The sequence below is a fragment of the Leucoraja erinacea genome, chromosome 18 (genome assembly GCF_028641065.1).
Source record: "Leucoraja erinacea ecotype New England chromosome 18, Leri_hhj_1, whole genome shotgun sequence".
NCBI classification, from domain to species: domain Eukaryota; kingdom Metazoa; phylum Chordata; class Chondrichthyes; order Rajiformes; family Rajidae; genus Leucoraja; species Leucoraja erinaceus.
The window spans coordinates 26,091,070-26,108,047 of record NC_073394.1 but is presented as its reverse complement, the minus strand read 5'-3'; the positions used below and the strand labels follow the sequence as shown (position 1 = coordinate 26,108,047).

General features: G+C 39.2%; 1 protein-coding gene across 1 annotated transcript in view; it reads right to left on the bottom strand.

Moving 5' to 3' along the window:
• Positions 1 to 1,601: 1,601 nt before the first annotated feature.
• LOC129706007 (protein phosphatase 1 regulatory subunit 12A-like) overlaps positions 1,602 to 16,978 on the bottom strand; it is a 129,707-nt gene continuing 114,330 nt past the window's right edge. Inside the window, exons 24-26 of the mRNA XM_055649978.1 lie at positions 9,176 to 9,226; positions 7,257 to 7,307; positions 1,602 to 6,774 (exon numbers count right to left, since the gene is read on the bottom strand). Of these exons, the coding sequence (XP_055505953.1) occupies positions 6,688 to 6,774; positions 7,257 to 7,307; positions 9,176 to 9,226 (189 nt within the window). The 3' untranslated portion in view covers positions 1,602 to 6,687. The remainder of the gene's footprint in view (positions 6,775 to 7,256; positions 7,308 to 9,175; positions 9,227 to 16,978) is intronic.

The window sequence follows — 16,978 nt, the reverse complement described above, 5'->3', positions numbered from 1 at the left end:
TCAAAGTGCAGGCAGTTGAGACTTCCCCGGTCGTCCGTCCACACGCAGCCTTATAAGGCATTTCCCGACCATTATTTACAATATAAAATTGCAACAATGCGAATGGCCGGGAGTTGAATCGCGGAGAAACCATCTCCAAGTTTGCAACCAAACACCGCACAGCTTTATCCTGGTCTGATATCCTGAATCGCAGTGATTGAGTCTAATGCCCGATTATAATAAGGCTATTTGAACATTGTTCAAAGCTAAAATACTACGATTTACATAAACGAGAAACCCGATTTTCAACTCGGTCGAAACTACCCAATCGCAAATTAATCTGGGTGTTTGAATTAAGAATGTACCTGATATTTTCTTTAAAAATAACATGCAGAAAACAATAAATCTGGCAAACAGAAATTGTGTTATTAAAGAGGAACAGTTTAAAAAGTACACGGAGTTAGTGCGTAGACAGAATCTGTGGCGATTTGGTCGAAATTAAAATAAGAAGGAACGCTTGACTTGTGCAACGCTCCTCCCTCATTCAGGATATTCTACAGCAAATCGCAACAAATTAAGTACTTTTCCAGTAGAGCGACTGTTGTTTAAACAGCATTCTATTTAGGTACAGGAAGTCCCACTGTGATAATAACAAGGTAGACTGAGTATAAAAGTCGGCAAGTTATGTTACATCAGTATAAAACTTTAGTTAGGCCGCATTTGGAGTATTGTGTGCATTTTAGGTTGCTATATTACAGAAAGCATGTCAAGGCTTTGGAGTGTGTAAGTTATCAGGATTGGAGAGTACTTGGTATAAGTTTAAACCTTTATAATGAATACTCTTATCAATGAGTACAATGTTATCTACAAATATAATATTGTATGTTATATACATTACACACCTGTTATGCTGTTGCAAGGAAGAATTTAATTGTTCAGTTTTTGGTACATATGACAATTTAAAAGCTTTTTATTCTTGAAACCTGTATTGTTATCACTGGAGAGCAGGAGGGTGAAGGCTGACTTGAAAGCTATATATAAAATTAAGAGGCATAAATAGGGAGAGAATCAGAGTCTATAGACCAGAGTAGAAATATCAAATAATAGAGGGCATACGTTTCAGGTAAGAGGGTGATTTAAAGGAGAATTGCTGGGCATTTTATTTTAGTTGCACTAAGTGATGAATGCCTGGAACATGTTTTCTAGAGGAAGTACTGGAATCGGATATGATAGCAATGTTCAAGAGATATTTAGACAAACCATATACGGCAGATAAGATGTGACTGCCATTATGGTCAGTGCAGACATGGTAAGCTGTAGGTAGTGTTCCCGTACTGTAGTGTTCTATGTTATATGTGATGATAACCCAATGGTTAAAGCATATTGTATAATTGGTGCCTAGGATTAAAATTAATGGCCATAAAATGGAGAGAATGGGGTTGAGAGGGAAAGTTACATCAGCCATGATTGAATAGCGGAGTAGACTCGATGGGCTGAAGGCCTAATTCTAATCCTATGATTATGAACGGCAAGAACTTGCAATGGTGTATAAAATCATGACCGAAATAGAGAGCGTGAACACAGAGTCTTTTACCCAGGCTAGAGGAATCAAGAACCAGAGGACATAGGTTTAAGGTGAGAGGCGAATAATTTAATATTAACCCGAGGGGCAATATCTTCACTCAGAAGACAGTGGGTATATGAAATGAACTGCCAGAGAAGTAGTTGAGGCAGGTACAATAGCAACATTTGAAAGACACTTGGACAGGTATATGGATAGGAAAGGTTTAGAGGGACATGGACTAAATGCAGGCAAATGGGACTATTTTGGATGGGGCATCTTGGTCAGCATGGTTCCCTCTAAAATCTCAAACGTGTGAGGAGTAACTAGGCAGGTCAGGCAGCATAAAAGATAGGAAGGGCGAGGTCACAGAAGAAATTGAACGTGATTGACAAATGGACCACTGTAACTTGTGGACCAATGTTGGACCACCAATGATTCGTGGGACTCTGGTTAAATTGGCCCCATATTAATATATTTCGTACCTTTTTGATGTTCCTCTGTACAGCATAGAATTCTCAGAGTTCCCTCATTGAAATAAATTCCATGCATACATCTTTTTGGAGAAAAATAGCTTTACACAAAGCGTAAACATAACATAAAATTTGGAAGCAGCAAAAGAAGTAGCTACATCAGGTCAGCATTTTTTTTTGTAAAATATATCTTTTTATTTTTGGTGCATTATTGTGCTCATCAACGTGAGGGATGTCAGTGCAGGGGTTGGCATATATTTTCACTTTTACACCTACTATCAGTATCATGTATTCCCAGATCAAATGCAGCATAGGTTAACTCAACAAAATCTTAATAGCTTTTTAAAAGTGCCCTGTTCGGCTCTCGCATAAATGGCTTGGGGAGTTCCATTTTCCACCCGAGCCATCTTGAAGTGGCAATGCCCAAATAGCACCAGAAACAAATTCCAAATTTTATATATTTACTGAAAACGAAATTCCAATAGATACATTTTCACTTGTCCAACAGGTTTCAAAATAAGGTGCCAAAACTTAATAGATAGTGGTGAGACTCTCAAATCCTATTAAAGAGAGAACCTCCATATCCTCTGCCTGGGTTTGATTTAGTTTTAGTGTAAAAGGCAGAAGGGTAGTCTGGCTCATGGCTCTGGTGTATCAAGTATAAGTGCAATATTTTGAAACATTTGCTTTTATGGTCATGGTACTTCCTCAGAGTATTTGAGTGCCCAATTGAGATATTGCATCCCCCATTTACCAACCTATAGGGAGTAGGGCCCAATGGACGTTTTCTACCAAACCAACAGGTTGAGCCAGATTGTGAAGAAGCTTTATCTCAGCAAGTGGTGAGGGAGGGGGAGGCAGAGGGGGAATTGTTTTATTTTTCAAACCTTGAACTAAGTGGGAGAATAATGCCTGAGAGTGAATTCTGCGTGAGAATGAGGACTCTTGGTGGGAATTCAGTAACCTGAGTAAAGCTCAAGTATAAATGTGAAGGGTGAAGTTTGATGGTGAAGGGACAGTCTGAGAGCCATGTAGCTTGCAATGGAAAGTCACTACGATACTTCACAAACGAAGCTTGTCTCTTCATTTTTATCAACAACAAATTGACTTCCAACCATTGGTTGATGTGAATTAGTCTGACACAATTTTCTTTTAAATATTAACATAAAAATGTACAAGAATATATAGTTTACATTTGAAAGGCAGGTGAAATATATAGAACTGGTTTCAAACACATCTGTGGCTTTTATACAATACGAATTTGTGCAATTTGCAGGCAAGCCTATAGAAAAGTAACATACATTATTGCATATAAGATAAACTCAGCTTTATTGCACAAGTGATGCGGTATGTGTAGTGTTCACCAACCCGATACACATAGAATAAAGGAAGCCCTGAACCCATTCCTCCTCAGCTTTTCCAAATGTGCTGATCTATTCTGAATTTTGGATTTCAAGAGACAAATGGCTATTAGTGTATAAGAATAGATCTCTGCACAAATGGTCCACCCAGGTAAGACAAGGGAAACATTTTCATCCATTCTTTTGGCAATTCTCTCCTCCACCTACTGACATTACTTACTCCATAGCAGTGCCACTGTATGTAGTTTCAGTCTATATTGAACTAGTACATAAAAACAATTTGCCTTCCATCAGTACAAAAATAGCAAAATCATAGATAATATAACCCGCTTACTTTAAGCCAACTGGAAGTTAGCCACTCTTGGCAAACTTCCTTGCCTCATGATTGTGATTTATTTCCTCTTTATACCCTTTAAATGAGTTACACAATGATTATCATACCTCTTACTGATTCACCTATCTCTGTAATAGAACTGCTAACAGCATCTGGCTGTTTCATCTCCTGTCGATCTCAATCTATGTAAAAAAATAATTGGTAGAAAATCACATGCTGCATTTAGCAAACGGTGAGCTAATTAACAATATTCCCTGAACGTAAACACTATCAGAATGACGGGACCTTTCAGCCAAATAGACCTCGATCTCCTTGCAGACTTTTGAACCGTGGGAAAGGAAGGTGAATTTTCCGACCTGCAGTGAAAAGACAGCAGCCAAAGCACGAGTCGGGGATTAGAGCATATTATAGAAAACCTCAACAGCGTTCCAAAATCTTAGGGCAGTGTAGACCAGTGGGACACTTGGGTAGTGCATTATCCAGTCCTCGTGATATACCACATCTCAAATCTGACCCTCAGAGGCATAAAGGTCACTTTAACTTCCTATGGGAACTTACCAAAGGAGATAAATCTACAGCAGTGCAAGGGAATTCTTGTGTTATTGAATTTCATACTTTGGTTCAATGGTTAACAATTTGCTTGCAGTAAGAGCGTTTTCAGTGGAATATATGGCATTTACTCAGATAATTATTACTAGCGATGTGGGAAAGTCACGACAATGACTGCAAATTAAAAACTTGCTGAAACAATGAGGCATGACCACCTTTATCAAAAGGCCCTGCAATAGCGTTCACTGCCATCATGGCCATTCAACCATTTAATTTTTAGTGATTAATGCATCCGATCCTGCAGTTTGATAATGTTTTCGTAAATAATGTAACTTTTGATCTGGGTAGAGCTGGCCCGGGCATTTGCAATCGTTTTGGTCAAGTCACTGCATTGCTTAAGTACACGCAAGATGTAGTCTATGGTAGTATTGAAGGAACCACCACCTTCACAATGTTTTGGAAAATTGGCCATTAAAGTCTTCCATACAAAAAGGAAAGAATGAACAGCAAAATTAATATTTCTTGTTGGTTTTTCTCAAATTAGAGTACCACTCTTGCTACAGCTTTTTGTTCAAAATAGACACAAAATGCTGGAGTAACTCGGAAAGTCAGGCAGTTTCTGTTTCGGGTCAAGACCCTCTTCACGTCATCTATTCCTTCGTCTTCATACAAGAGATGCTGCCTGACCTGCTGAGTTACTCCAACATTTTGTGCTGATCTTTGGTATACACCAGCATCTGCAGTTTCTTCCTACACTTATTTTGGTTCAAGTTCCATTTAATGAGCTGGATCTACACTGAAGACTGAAACTGCAGCATTCAGAGACTGTTGGATGAAGCCCCTGGTAAAAGAGGAAGTGGTTCCATACCCACTTGCTGATTCCAGTGGATTTTGTGGAAACTTAGTTTCCATGGAGAGGAACTGTGTTTCCCAGGTGCCCCAGTCTATATTCTCTCTTCAGCCATTACTCAAAGCATATTGTTGATTCACTAAGTTTACTATGACTTTAACAATAACCATTGTGATCAGGGATATTTCCAAAATGCCACAAAAATATAAATCTTTCTTTCTCTGAGTCATAACAAATCAAAAAACCATGTTGCACAGTTAGTTTTGTTTAGGGCTTTTATATCCGAGCCAGTACGGTAAGCTGCGTAATATGGAGATCTGTTAACTATATTGCCTCAACGTAAACACACATACTTTGGTTTTTATTTGGCAATAGGGGAGCTAATGAGAGGGAAAAAAAGAAATACATTTAGGGACGTGCGTCAAAATAGTTGGAGTTGAGGGGAATGAAATGTCAGGAACTTAAGGGAAGGCAGAGAATATTAGAGAAATTTCAACTGAAAAAAAATGACGTGCCAATTCTATGATAAATTTACACTAACATTACATGTAGTTTTTGCCCTATTTTATTTCCTCCACTAAGATTGGCCAGATCAGGAATTAAAAGTAGCTCTGTCTGCCCCCAGTGACTACCAACCATTCAGGATCTCTCCATTGTTGCTTGTACAATCCTCTGCAAAGTTATACCCAAATAACAATGACTTGGATGTTAGAGCCATTTCTTAAAGTGCACCTTGCATATATATATATATATATCCACTACCTGGGTTCCATCCATTCCTGCTGGAAATCATTTCTAATTGGTACTTTCCTCTTGTATCTTCCCTTCTAAAAGCAGCAGTATCTTGGAACCTGTTAAAATATTCGCAAGTTTGGTCATAAAAGTAAGTACGACTCATGCTTGGGGGCACAGAGTATTGGGTGAGAGGGTGAAGCCTTAACTACTTTCTAAGTCACAATCCTGTAAAACAGTCTGCAGAGGTCAGTAACTTGACGGTAAGTTCCATGCACAATGGAGGAACTGGTGAGGCTTTGCATAGCTTCAAGATCAAAATAATAATGGACTAATTAAAACAAATGCATGTGTCTTTTTCTGGTCCATTCCCTTGTTACACAACCCAAAATGAAGAATCTGTCAAGCACAACTTTCCACTCCATCTTTCCAATCTGACCAATGATGTGTCAATTTCTTCAACTCGTCATGTATTAATAACGAAGCAAAGTGCTGTTTTGTCATCAAAGTCCCATGAATGAAGAGTGGTCCCGTGTGGTGATTGGGCCAGTTGTCATCATCAAAGACTGTGGGCTCCCATTTATAACTATTCCTCACAGAATTGCTGTTCCTCTGTGGTGTGGCTATATAGGTACCGGTTACGAGCATCATTTATACAGATTTCAATAAACATGCCCTTCCAAATTACCCTGGGATGGCAGTCCAAGTGCTGCTGTAATAGCAATAGTCGTGGCTTGAATAGCAATCCCTCTATAGAGAGGGTGAGGCAAGCGTCTGGGCATGGAGACCAGTGGCAGTACATTCCATCACTCCAGAAAGCTTTGTGCAAGTGTTGAAGTGAAGACCAGTTACTTGGAGAGTTTGCTGATGACACGAATCAGTGCACCATTTTCATCTTTCAGTCTCTGGTTGTCAGCTCTCAAATCTGTTAAAACCTGAATAGATAGTTTAAAAAAACTCTCATGTTTAGTCTTGTCCATTGCACACAAGCATAGGAGAAAAGCAGAGTGTAACCACCCCCCTCAAACCTGCCCTGCCATTCAGTGTGACCATGGCTAATCTATGCTGTCCTCCTCTCTCTTTTAAATAAATCCCCATAACCGTCATTCTTTGATATTTCATATATTTATCTATCCCCACCTTTTATGTAATTATCTGATCACCATCACCTTCTGGTGCAGAAAATTCTAGAGATTCACTACCCTCCGATAAAATAAATTTCTACTCGGTTGTAAATGAACAGCCCTTATTTTGCAGTTATCTCCCATTGTTCGTGATGAAAACATCCCAACATTAAGTCCAATTTAAAGCCCCTTAGGATCATCTGTGCTTGAATAAGGTCACCCCTCACTAATATAACAATGTTTGCTTTACATAAAGTATAGTTCAGGCATTTAAAAGCTAAAAGACTTCATACCTTCAGTTCTTCCTCAAGTTCGGAGATTCTTCTTTCTAAAGCTTTCCGCTCCTATTAAAGCAATCCAACGTGAGTACAGTGTCATGTAGAGTTTTGTAAAGTCAACATATAGAATTACAGGAAAAACATCTACTCGGCAAAACTATCCCAATATCATCTCTAGCTAATATGCCATGACATTTATATATATCATGCACTTAAAACACATTCAATTTCCTTCCATATTAGGATCCAGCTAAACAAGTAATACCATCCTTTTAACATCGCACATTGTTCTTCTTTTATTATCCCTTTTACGCAACCTGTTATTGATGTGCCTATTAGTTTAAAAAATCATAATTTACTGTCTCTAAACTTTCATATTAAAACTCTCTAGTAGCTCCCCTGCATTCCACTGAAAATAGTCATACAGCATGGAAACAGGCCCTTTGGCCCAACTTGCCCATGCCAACCAACATGCACCACCTGCACTGGTCCCACATGCCTAAATTTGGCCCATATCCCTCTAAACATTCCTATCCATAGCCCTGTCTAAATGTTTTTTAGATGTTGTGATACCTGCCCCAATTATCTCCGACAGCTCATTCCATTCTTTATGAGATAACATTGTTGATTATAATGCAGTGTCTGTTCAGGATTTTTTCTATTCTTCCATCCTCTGAAAGTAAGCCCACCAATGTACATATTTTAATTGGTATACCAATTTTTTTTCATTTCAACATTAATTCTTTGTTTTAATGTTTGTATCCTAAAACATAAAAGGCATTAATCCTTCTGTGATCTTTTTTAGTTGCTGAGGGAAAATCTTCTGTATATCTCTATCAATCTGTTGGCAGATTGTAAAAGTATTAAAAACATCCACTAGCAGAATAATATTATTTAGTGTATTAACTCTCTATGCACTTAACTTCACTGTGATCTATCTACATATCCAATATGTTTTCCTTAGTTTGCCAAGCATCTTAATTATTGAAAATAGCAACATTTTTTTAAAAAGTAGCCCCCATCTCCATTCATTATGGGGAAATGCAAGATTGAAACAAATACCTTTGACAATGTAAAAAAAATGTACCTGCTCCCACTCCTTGCTTTATATCCGACAAACTACTCTATCTATGCCTTCACTTTAGCTTTAATATAATCAACCACTATCATTGTCACCATCATATTTCTAGATCTTTTAACCATTTTCCCACAACATAGTTTAAAAGTATAGGCCCCCTGACAACATGGGTATTTAAAATGACAAATGTGCTAACTTGGTGACTATAAGCAAACACTTCGCCATTCAGTTTTGGATGACATGTTCTGTTACCATCTATAATACAAAAAGAATCCCTGCAGAGACTCGCACCATGATATGTGGGTCAGAAATTTAGAAGGAATTCTGCTTTCTTATGTCACCAGTTAATCTGTTTTATACACTAAATTTCCTACTATTCCCGTAGTCCACTGTCAATATTATCCATTGTTGTGCCTATTTCCAATTCTATTCATCATTTGGTGTTCATTCCCAGAAATATCCAACAATCTACACAGATCCTTAGAAAGTGATGTCAAATCTGAAATGGTTGTGCATTTCTGCTCTCAGTTAGGCGTTAGTGACCACCTTACTGATTTGACTTAATAATTTGAGATTGCAATCATGAACAACATTTATATGCAACCACATTTGATACAAAATAGTTTTTTCAGGGGCCAATTACACTGTTTGCATGGGGAGGTTGATGAGGTTTGCCTTTCCTTCTATCTTTTAAATGATCTCTGCCTCTAAATACATGTTCTACCGAGTAACAGAGGTGTCTATATAACCCATCTTATTGCCAATCTATTGACTGATGCAGTGTTGTAAAAAATATTGTTCTTAAAAATACCAGTGCTCTGTACTTCTACATTTCATTTGCGGATCCTATACTCACCTTTTTCTCCATCTCCAGATGGGCAGTCCTGTCTGCAAATCTTTCTTGCATCTATCAAACCAAAAGAGACAAAGATGGATGGAGTATTATGTCATTTTGCATTACTGAGAACTTGACCAGAGCCATCTGCATTTAAAGTCGGCATGTGTGCGGACTGATTGTTGCCGATTTACTACTGAATGTGTGTTTGAGGATGGTTTAATTAGTTTAATATGAAATGCAACTTTGAAGGCATAGTTGTGTTGACATAGCAGTGTGAAGGTAATATACTGCAGATTGGAGAGGACTGGTGTAAAGTCCCGATTTACTAGAATGTTGCCTGGGTTTCAACAACTAAGTTACAGAGAAAGGTTGAATAAGTTAGGTCTTTATTCTCTGGAGCGCAGAAGGTTAAGGGGACTTGATAGAGGTCTTTAAAATGATGAGAGGGATAGACAGAGTTGATGTGAATCAGCTTTTCCCTTTAAGAATAGGGAAGATTCAAACAAGAGGACATGACTTCAGAATTAAGGGTCAGAAGTTTAGGGGTAACATGAGGGGAAACTTCTTTACTCAGAGAGTGGTAGCGGTGTGGAATGAGCTTCCAGTGGAAGTGGTGGAGGCAGGTTCGTTGGTATCATTTAAAAATAAATTGGATAGGCATATGGATGAGAAGGGAATGGAGGGTTATGGTATGAGTGCAGGCAGGTGGGACTAAGGGAAAAAAGTTGTTCGGCACGGACTTGTAGGGCCGAGATGGCCTGTTTCCGTGCTGTAATTGTTATATAGTTATATATGGTTAATACAGGGTTGGGAGTGTGAGAGATAACAATAGTATAATTTTAACACTGGGTAAGGGTGAAAACTGCTGCCGGTGTAATATTTGCTGGGTGTATTTGAAGACAAAGGAGTGTTGACTTATTACAAATTGGAGTGTGACAGAAAAATGTGCTGAAGGCAGGAAATGGTGTTGATTGCAAGGTATGAGTGTGTGAAGATGGGTGTGCTGTTAACATTACCAAAAATGAGGCGGAGAGTGAAATCCATTTATTACAGTGTGGAGTGAAATGTACCATCGTTATTACAAGGTATGAGGGTGGAGAATGGTGTCAAGTTATATAAGATAAACACAAAATGTTGGAATAACAGCGGGTCAGGCAGCATTTATGGAGAAAACGAATAGGTGATGTTTCAGGATGGAACAACGCTGCTACTCCAGCATTTGTGTTTTTCTTTGCAATAAACCAGCATCTGCAGTTCTTTCCTACACGTTGTACTAAGTGCTCTTTACTTATTATAGGGTATCAGGGCAGAGGCTACTGTTGCTTTAATACAGGCTGTTAGTAAATTTAATTCACTGCGGAACATGAGGGCAAGGATTGTTCGAACCATTATTGGACATGAGGGCAGGCAGTGTTCTTGATTTATTACAGGGCAGGATAGAAAAAGATCACAATTGATTAACGGTATGGGCAGATGGTGTTAATTTATTATGGGACAAGGAAGTCTGATGCCAGGGAATCCTGTCAATTTACTGCAGAGTTAAATAGCAGAAAGTGGATTCTATTTTATACAAGACTGATCATGGTGGCAGAGTTCCGTTGATGTAATCAAAGATGTGAGGGCAGAAATTACAGTGAATTTATTACAGGTTGTGAAGACTTGGAGGTCCTGTGCTTTGGAGTTTGCAGGAGTGTGAGGGCAGAGATTGCAGTGGAAGGCCAAGTGAGCAAACATTACAGTCCATTCCTTGCTGTTGTGAGGGCAAAGAGAGGACATACTTGTTTTAAGGGAAGAGGGCAGAGGTTGGTGTTGATGTACTACAGGGTACAGGAACACGAGGCCAGAGAGTGCTGATGATTCATTCTAGTGCATGAGCAGAGATTTTATTTGTTTGTATCACCAGCAACCGGCCACTGCTAATTGCCCCTGAACTGAGGAACAGTTCCGAATCGCTCACCAGTAAAGGTGTAGCCCGCTGTTGCAAATATTCAGAACAAGTATTGATGATAGAGTTCCTTCCAATGATTTTTTTAAATTAATTACTGAGCAAAGGTAAGTGAATACAACATTGTGTATTTATTACAAAGCAGGAGGCATACGATGCATCACAGTTGGTGTTGTTAAGTTTTATAACAGGGTGTGAAGTCAGAGATTGCTGTTGATTTATTGTAACACACAATATTGAAAGTTGCTCCTGGTTTATTACCGAGCAAGGGGGCAGAGGTTATTGTTGATTTGGCATGGGGTGTAGGGGAAGAAAGTTGTAACAAAGCCCGAGGGCAGAAATCCTTGTTGATTTAATCAGGAGGGGAGAAGACTGCATTTAATTCATTTCAGAATGTGAGGGCAACAATTGTCGATGATTTGTCACTGGGCATGAGGGAATGAAGTGCTACTGATTTGCTACAGGGCAGGAGAGTAACGATTACAGTTAATTTATTGCAGGGCGTGGAAGGAAAAACTATTTATTATAGGGTGAGAAGGTCTGAGGGCAGAGGGTTCTCTCATTTTACTAGTGTTAATTTATTACAGGTTGAGGACACAGAATGCCATTGCTTTATACCAGCCTGCAGGAGTACAAGGATAGAGATTGCAGGGGATTTATTTCAAGACAAGGGAGCAGAGAATAGTGATTTATTATTGGGTGAAAGAGCAATAATCACAGTCAACTCCTTGCTTGATGCACTAGTATGAGAGCAAACATTTGCAGATTTATTTAACGGCAGGAGGGAAGAGGGTGTCGTTGATCTGTTACAGGGTGCAGGAGTGCAAGGACGGGGAGGGATGATGACATTTTATTATTTGTATGAGTGATGTGGCATCACTTGCCAATGTCCATTTCTAATTGCCCTTGGACTGAGGAGGCAGTTCAGAATCATTCACTGATGGGGCTGTGGACTGCGGTCACACATTGGTCAGAGCAAATAATGATAACATTTTCTTCCACCATATCTATTTAATACAGGATAATTGAATGTGTCTCAAACATTGTTGATTTATGTATATGCCAGGAATGGAGGTCAATGGATCACATGCGGGCAGAGAAGATTAGATTGACTTGACGGGACAGGCAGCATCTCTGGAGAGAAGGAATGGGTGACGTTGGTCTTGGACCTGAAACGTCACCCATTCCTTCTCTCCCGCTGAGTTACTCCAGCATTTTGTGCCTACCTTCAATTTAAACTAGCATCTGCAGTTCTTTTGTGCACAGGTTAACTTGGCATCATGTTCAGCACAAACATTGTGGGCTGATGGGCCTGTTCCTGTGCTGCCCTGTTCTATGTATTACAAAGTATGACAAACTACTGTCAACTCGTTACAGAGTGAGATTGCAGAGAATTGGAGTGTGAAGGAACAGTATGCTGTCAATTTATTACACCGTACAAGGGGCAAAAGTGCTATTTGATTTATTACAGGATGTGAGGGCAAAGATTGAACTATTTCAGAGCAAGATTGCAGAGTTTGTTGCTTTAGCATGGGGTGTTATTTATAATAAAGCCTGAAGTCAGAAGTTCTCGTTGATTTAACGTTTGAAGACAGAGGGCATAGATTGAAAGTAACAATTGTCCTTAGTTTGTTGCTGAGCACGAGTGTCAGCAAATATCGTTGATTTATTGTAAGCCGTGGGAGCAGAAGGTGCCAATTTCTAATGTGGTGAGAAAGTCTGGGAGCAGGGTGTCCAATCAATTCACTACCAAGTTCGAGTTGGAAATGCTGTTGATTTATAGCAGAGCAAGAGAGTGTGATGATAGAGTTGATATTTAAAAGGGTGCAGGGGCCACAAGGGCACTGGATTTATTACAGCTTGTGAGAACAATGGGGTGAGTGCCATTGCCTTGTAACAGCGCACAAGTAGTATGAAGGCACAGACTGATGTCAGTTTTGTAAGAAGGCTCGATATATTGATGGAGAGCAGGGAGTGTTGTTGATTTTATTACGGTTCATGACGGGGATCATAGTTAATTCATTGAAGGGTTGTTGATCTATCTAAGGATGTGCGGGCAGAGATTTTGTTTGTTTGCATGTGATAAATGCCATCACTGGCAAATGTCCAACTCCAATTGATCCTGAACTGAGCAGGTAATGACAGATATCCTTCTCCGGTGGGTTTTGTGTAAGTTTGGCACCGGCCAGAAAATACTGTTCATTTATTACAGTATATGAGGGGGTATAATGCTGTCAATTTATTACAGGGCAAAAGAGCGTGAGGATATTGCATACTACACAAGGCCAGGGACGAATTGGCCTTAATTTATCATATACTTTATTCTGAGAATTATAGGCACTCTGTCCCTTCACCTTTTGGACGAGGCTGACTTGATTGTATTAATGTATAGTATTGGTTTGGATACCATGTAAAACAAAGCTTTTCATAACCTCAGTACATGTGACAATAATTTACTACACAGATGATACTACTGTTGCTTTATTATGGAATGTGAGAGCTCAATTTGTATCAGATTGTAGGAACAGACAATGCCATGATATAGTTTGAGAACTGGGTGTATATTAATAATTGATGACTTGTAGATAAACAAAGAACTATCGGCTTGGCATGCTTTGTCAGAACGAGGGATCTGCTCTGTGATACTTGTCTCACTGTTTGATGAAAACGTATAGGGCAGAGAGGCCATTCAATCTATTAGGTTTAAATTAGCCAAAAATTTTTTATTTAAATGAGATTTTCAACCTTAAAGTTTACATCGTGCTGGAGTAACTCAGCGGCTCAGGCTACTTCTCTGGATAGGTGATTTTTTGGGGGCCAGGGCCCAAACCGTCACATCCATTTTCTCCAGAGATACTGGGGTTACTCCAGCACTTTGTGTCCTTTTGTGTAAATCAGCATCTGCAGTTCCTTGTTTCTACTTTCCAACTGGAAGTCTGCTTTCTATTGTAATGTTGACAAACGGGGAAGGTGATTCCATAACTTTCACCAAAACGGCTTTCTTGTGGCTAAGCTGAAAGGATAAATCAGGTGGAGTCAGTGTAAAATTGCCCACAGCATTTATGAAAAGATAGCTGATTTAATGGCAAAAATAATAGCCAAAGTTGAAATGTGTTTGCAAAGTAACCAAGATTGGGAAATAATTATCCCAAGATGTTTGATTTTAGAAAAGATGGGCAAAATAAATAACAGGTCTTGATAACATTGGGATAAGGCAGTGGATAGAAAGGGGCTTAGTTCAGAAGATTAAGAAATTAAGTCAATTTGGATGGAGCTAAGAAATAAAGTTGAAAACATTGTGTATTGTTCCCCAATTGATGTATGGAGTGACATAAATTCAAAAGCAGTGCATACAAAAAGGAATGTTAAACAATGTTAATCCATGCATAATCTGATAACATCAACTAGTTGCAGGACAGGATTAATTCATAAATAAGTTTAATAGTTTCAGAAATGAATAATGTGGAAACAGGCAAGATTAGATCTAGCATTGTGTAAGGAGAGAGTTAAGGAAATTAATCTGGTAATTACAGGTTTTTAAAGAGAAAGAGTGATCATGTGACACAAATGTAGCAAGGAACTGCTGGTTTAAACTGAAGATAGATATAAAATGCTGGAGTAACTCAACGGGACAGGCACCATCTTGGGAGAGAAAGATGGGTGGGTGACTTTTTGGGTCGAGACCCTTCTTCAGACTGGTGAAGATCTGAAGAAGGGTCTCGACCTTAAACGTCACCCATTCTTTCTCTCCAGAGATGCTGCCTGTCCCGCTGAGTTACTCCTGCATTTTGTGCAAAATTACTATTGAATTGAAACTAGGGTTTTGAATCTAAACAAAGCAAATAATTAAGGTGCAAGGCATGAACTGGCTGATAGATTGAGAAATCTCAACAAATGTAAAGCAATAAACATGAAATGGTTTATTCTAGAAGAGTTGACAAAAATGTATTCCTCATAAGGGAGAGAAACAAAAGGAAGGTTCATACTGCTCTGGTTGGGAAGATAGAATGAAAGTAATTTAGCGAGAAACAAATTAAAAAAACTGACAAAGCCTCTATTGATCATCAACAGAAAAGGTTATCAAAAGTTAAAATGGCCCTTTGACAATAAGGAAAAAAAATCATAGAGAATAGAGAAAGGGCAGAGATACTTAACATATTTTGCATATGCCTTCATGAAGAAAATCACAGTAGGCAAGGTTTAAAAAAAACATCGGCCTAGGCGCTGAATGCATTCAATTCACCGAGTTAGCTAGAATAGCTTGAAAATCCTCACTATTGACCTCGGATCCCATGAAGTCAGGTCAAACATGGGCGAGGAAATCTGATTACCACCTTGTCGTCCTCCACAACATTGTGAAACACTTGGAAATGTTTATCGTAGGTAGCAAGAGGAAATAATGTACTTTGAGAGACTTTAATACACATCACCAAAAGTGGCTTGGTCGCAGCAACACTGACAAGTCCAAGCCAACGCAAAAGAATAAACTTATTTGGTCTTATCCTTGTCAATCTATTCCAGATGCACCAGGTGAAATCTGTACCGGTGATGACATTGGCAGGAGTTATGACTAGATAGAGTCCTTATGGAAATTAAATTCCCAGGTCATCCACCATTGTGCTAAATGGGATAGATTCTGAGCAGTTTTAGAGTTGGGAAAAAAAGGCATCTAGGAGGGGATATGGACCATCAGCAGCTTAAATATAACTACACCCTCAGCTTTAACCACAGGGCCCAGCGAATCCTCAAATGCAGCATTGCAATTGTGTCAGGATCAACGCTGGTACAATTAATGTAGAAAAGCACGGCAGGAGAAACACCAGACATACATAAAAATTAGTGCCAGCCAGGGAAAATTGTGATACAGGAGTCTATGCATGCTGTACAGCAAGACCAGCCTACAATTGATAAAACTAAGCAATCATACCACCAATAAATCAGATTCTTGAAGTGCCGTTCTATTAGCTGTGAATGGCTGTGGACAATTAAGCAGCTCATGGAAGTTGGCAACTCCAGGGCAAATACATCCCCAACAATGATTGGTGGGGCCCAGTGCAAATGCTAATGTCAAGACTGAAGCGTTTGTATTCATCTGAAGTATGAATGGATGATTTGCATCTCCTTCCCCTTGAAATCTCTGCCATCACAGAAACCAGTTTTCAGCCATTCTGATTGAATCCGCATAATCTCACAAAAGGGTTGAGAGCACTGAATATAGCCAAGGCTTACAGCACTAAACAGCCGAGTTATAGTTCTGAACACCAGCATCTGATTGTGTGGTTCAGCTGTGTCCTTTTGCAAACTGCAGGACAAATTCAATTTGACTAATTAACATCTAATAGGCTTTCTCTCAATCATCACCAAAGTGATGAGGTGTCTTCATCAGTACTCAGATGGCACCTGTACGCAAACAAACTGCACACTGATACCCAGTTTGGATTTGCCAGAATCACTTGCTGCATGATCACTTGGCTGAGGCAAGATTAACTGTATTTGATATCAAAGCAATGTCTCTGAATGCGAAATCAGATAGACTTGGTGCAACCAAAGTCATTTGATATTTAAGGTGATAATACCCCAATATTTGGAGCCTAGCCTTGCACAAAATGTGGATGTTGGAGGTCAATCAACTCAGCCCCAAAACGTTACCACAGCACTTTCTCAGGACAGAATCCCAGAATCTACTTTTGAATAAACTGCTTTGTCAATGGTCTTGCCTTGAGTATGATCAGAAGAGGAGAGGATCACTGATTATTCCACATTTGTCTATTCATAATTTTTCAACAAATTATGCAGTTCATCTCTATGACTAGGCAATAATCAGGCATGGGCTGCAAGGTGACATTCACCCATGAGAGGCCAGGCAGAGGCAACCT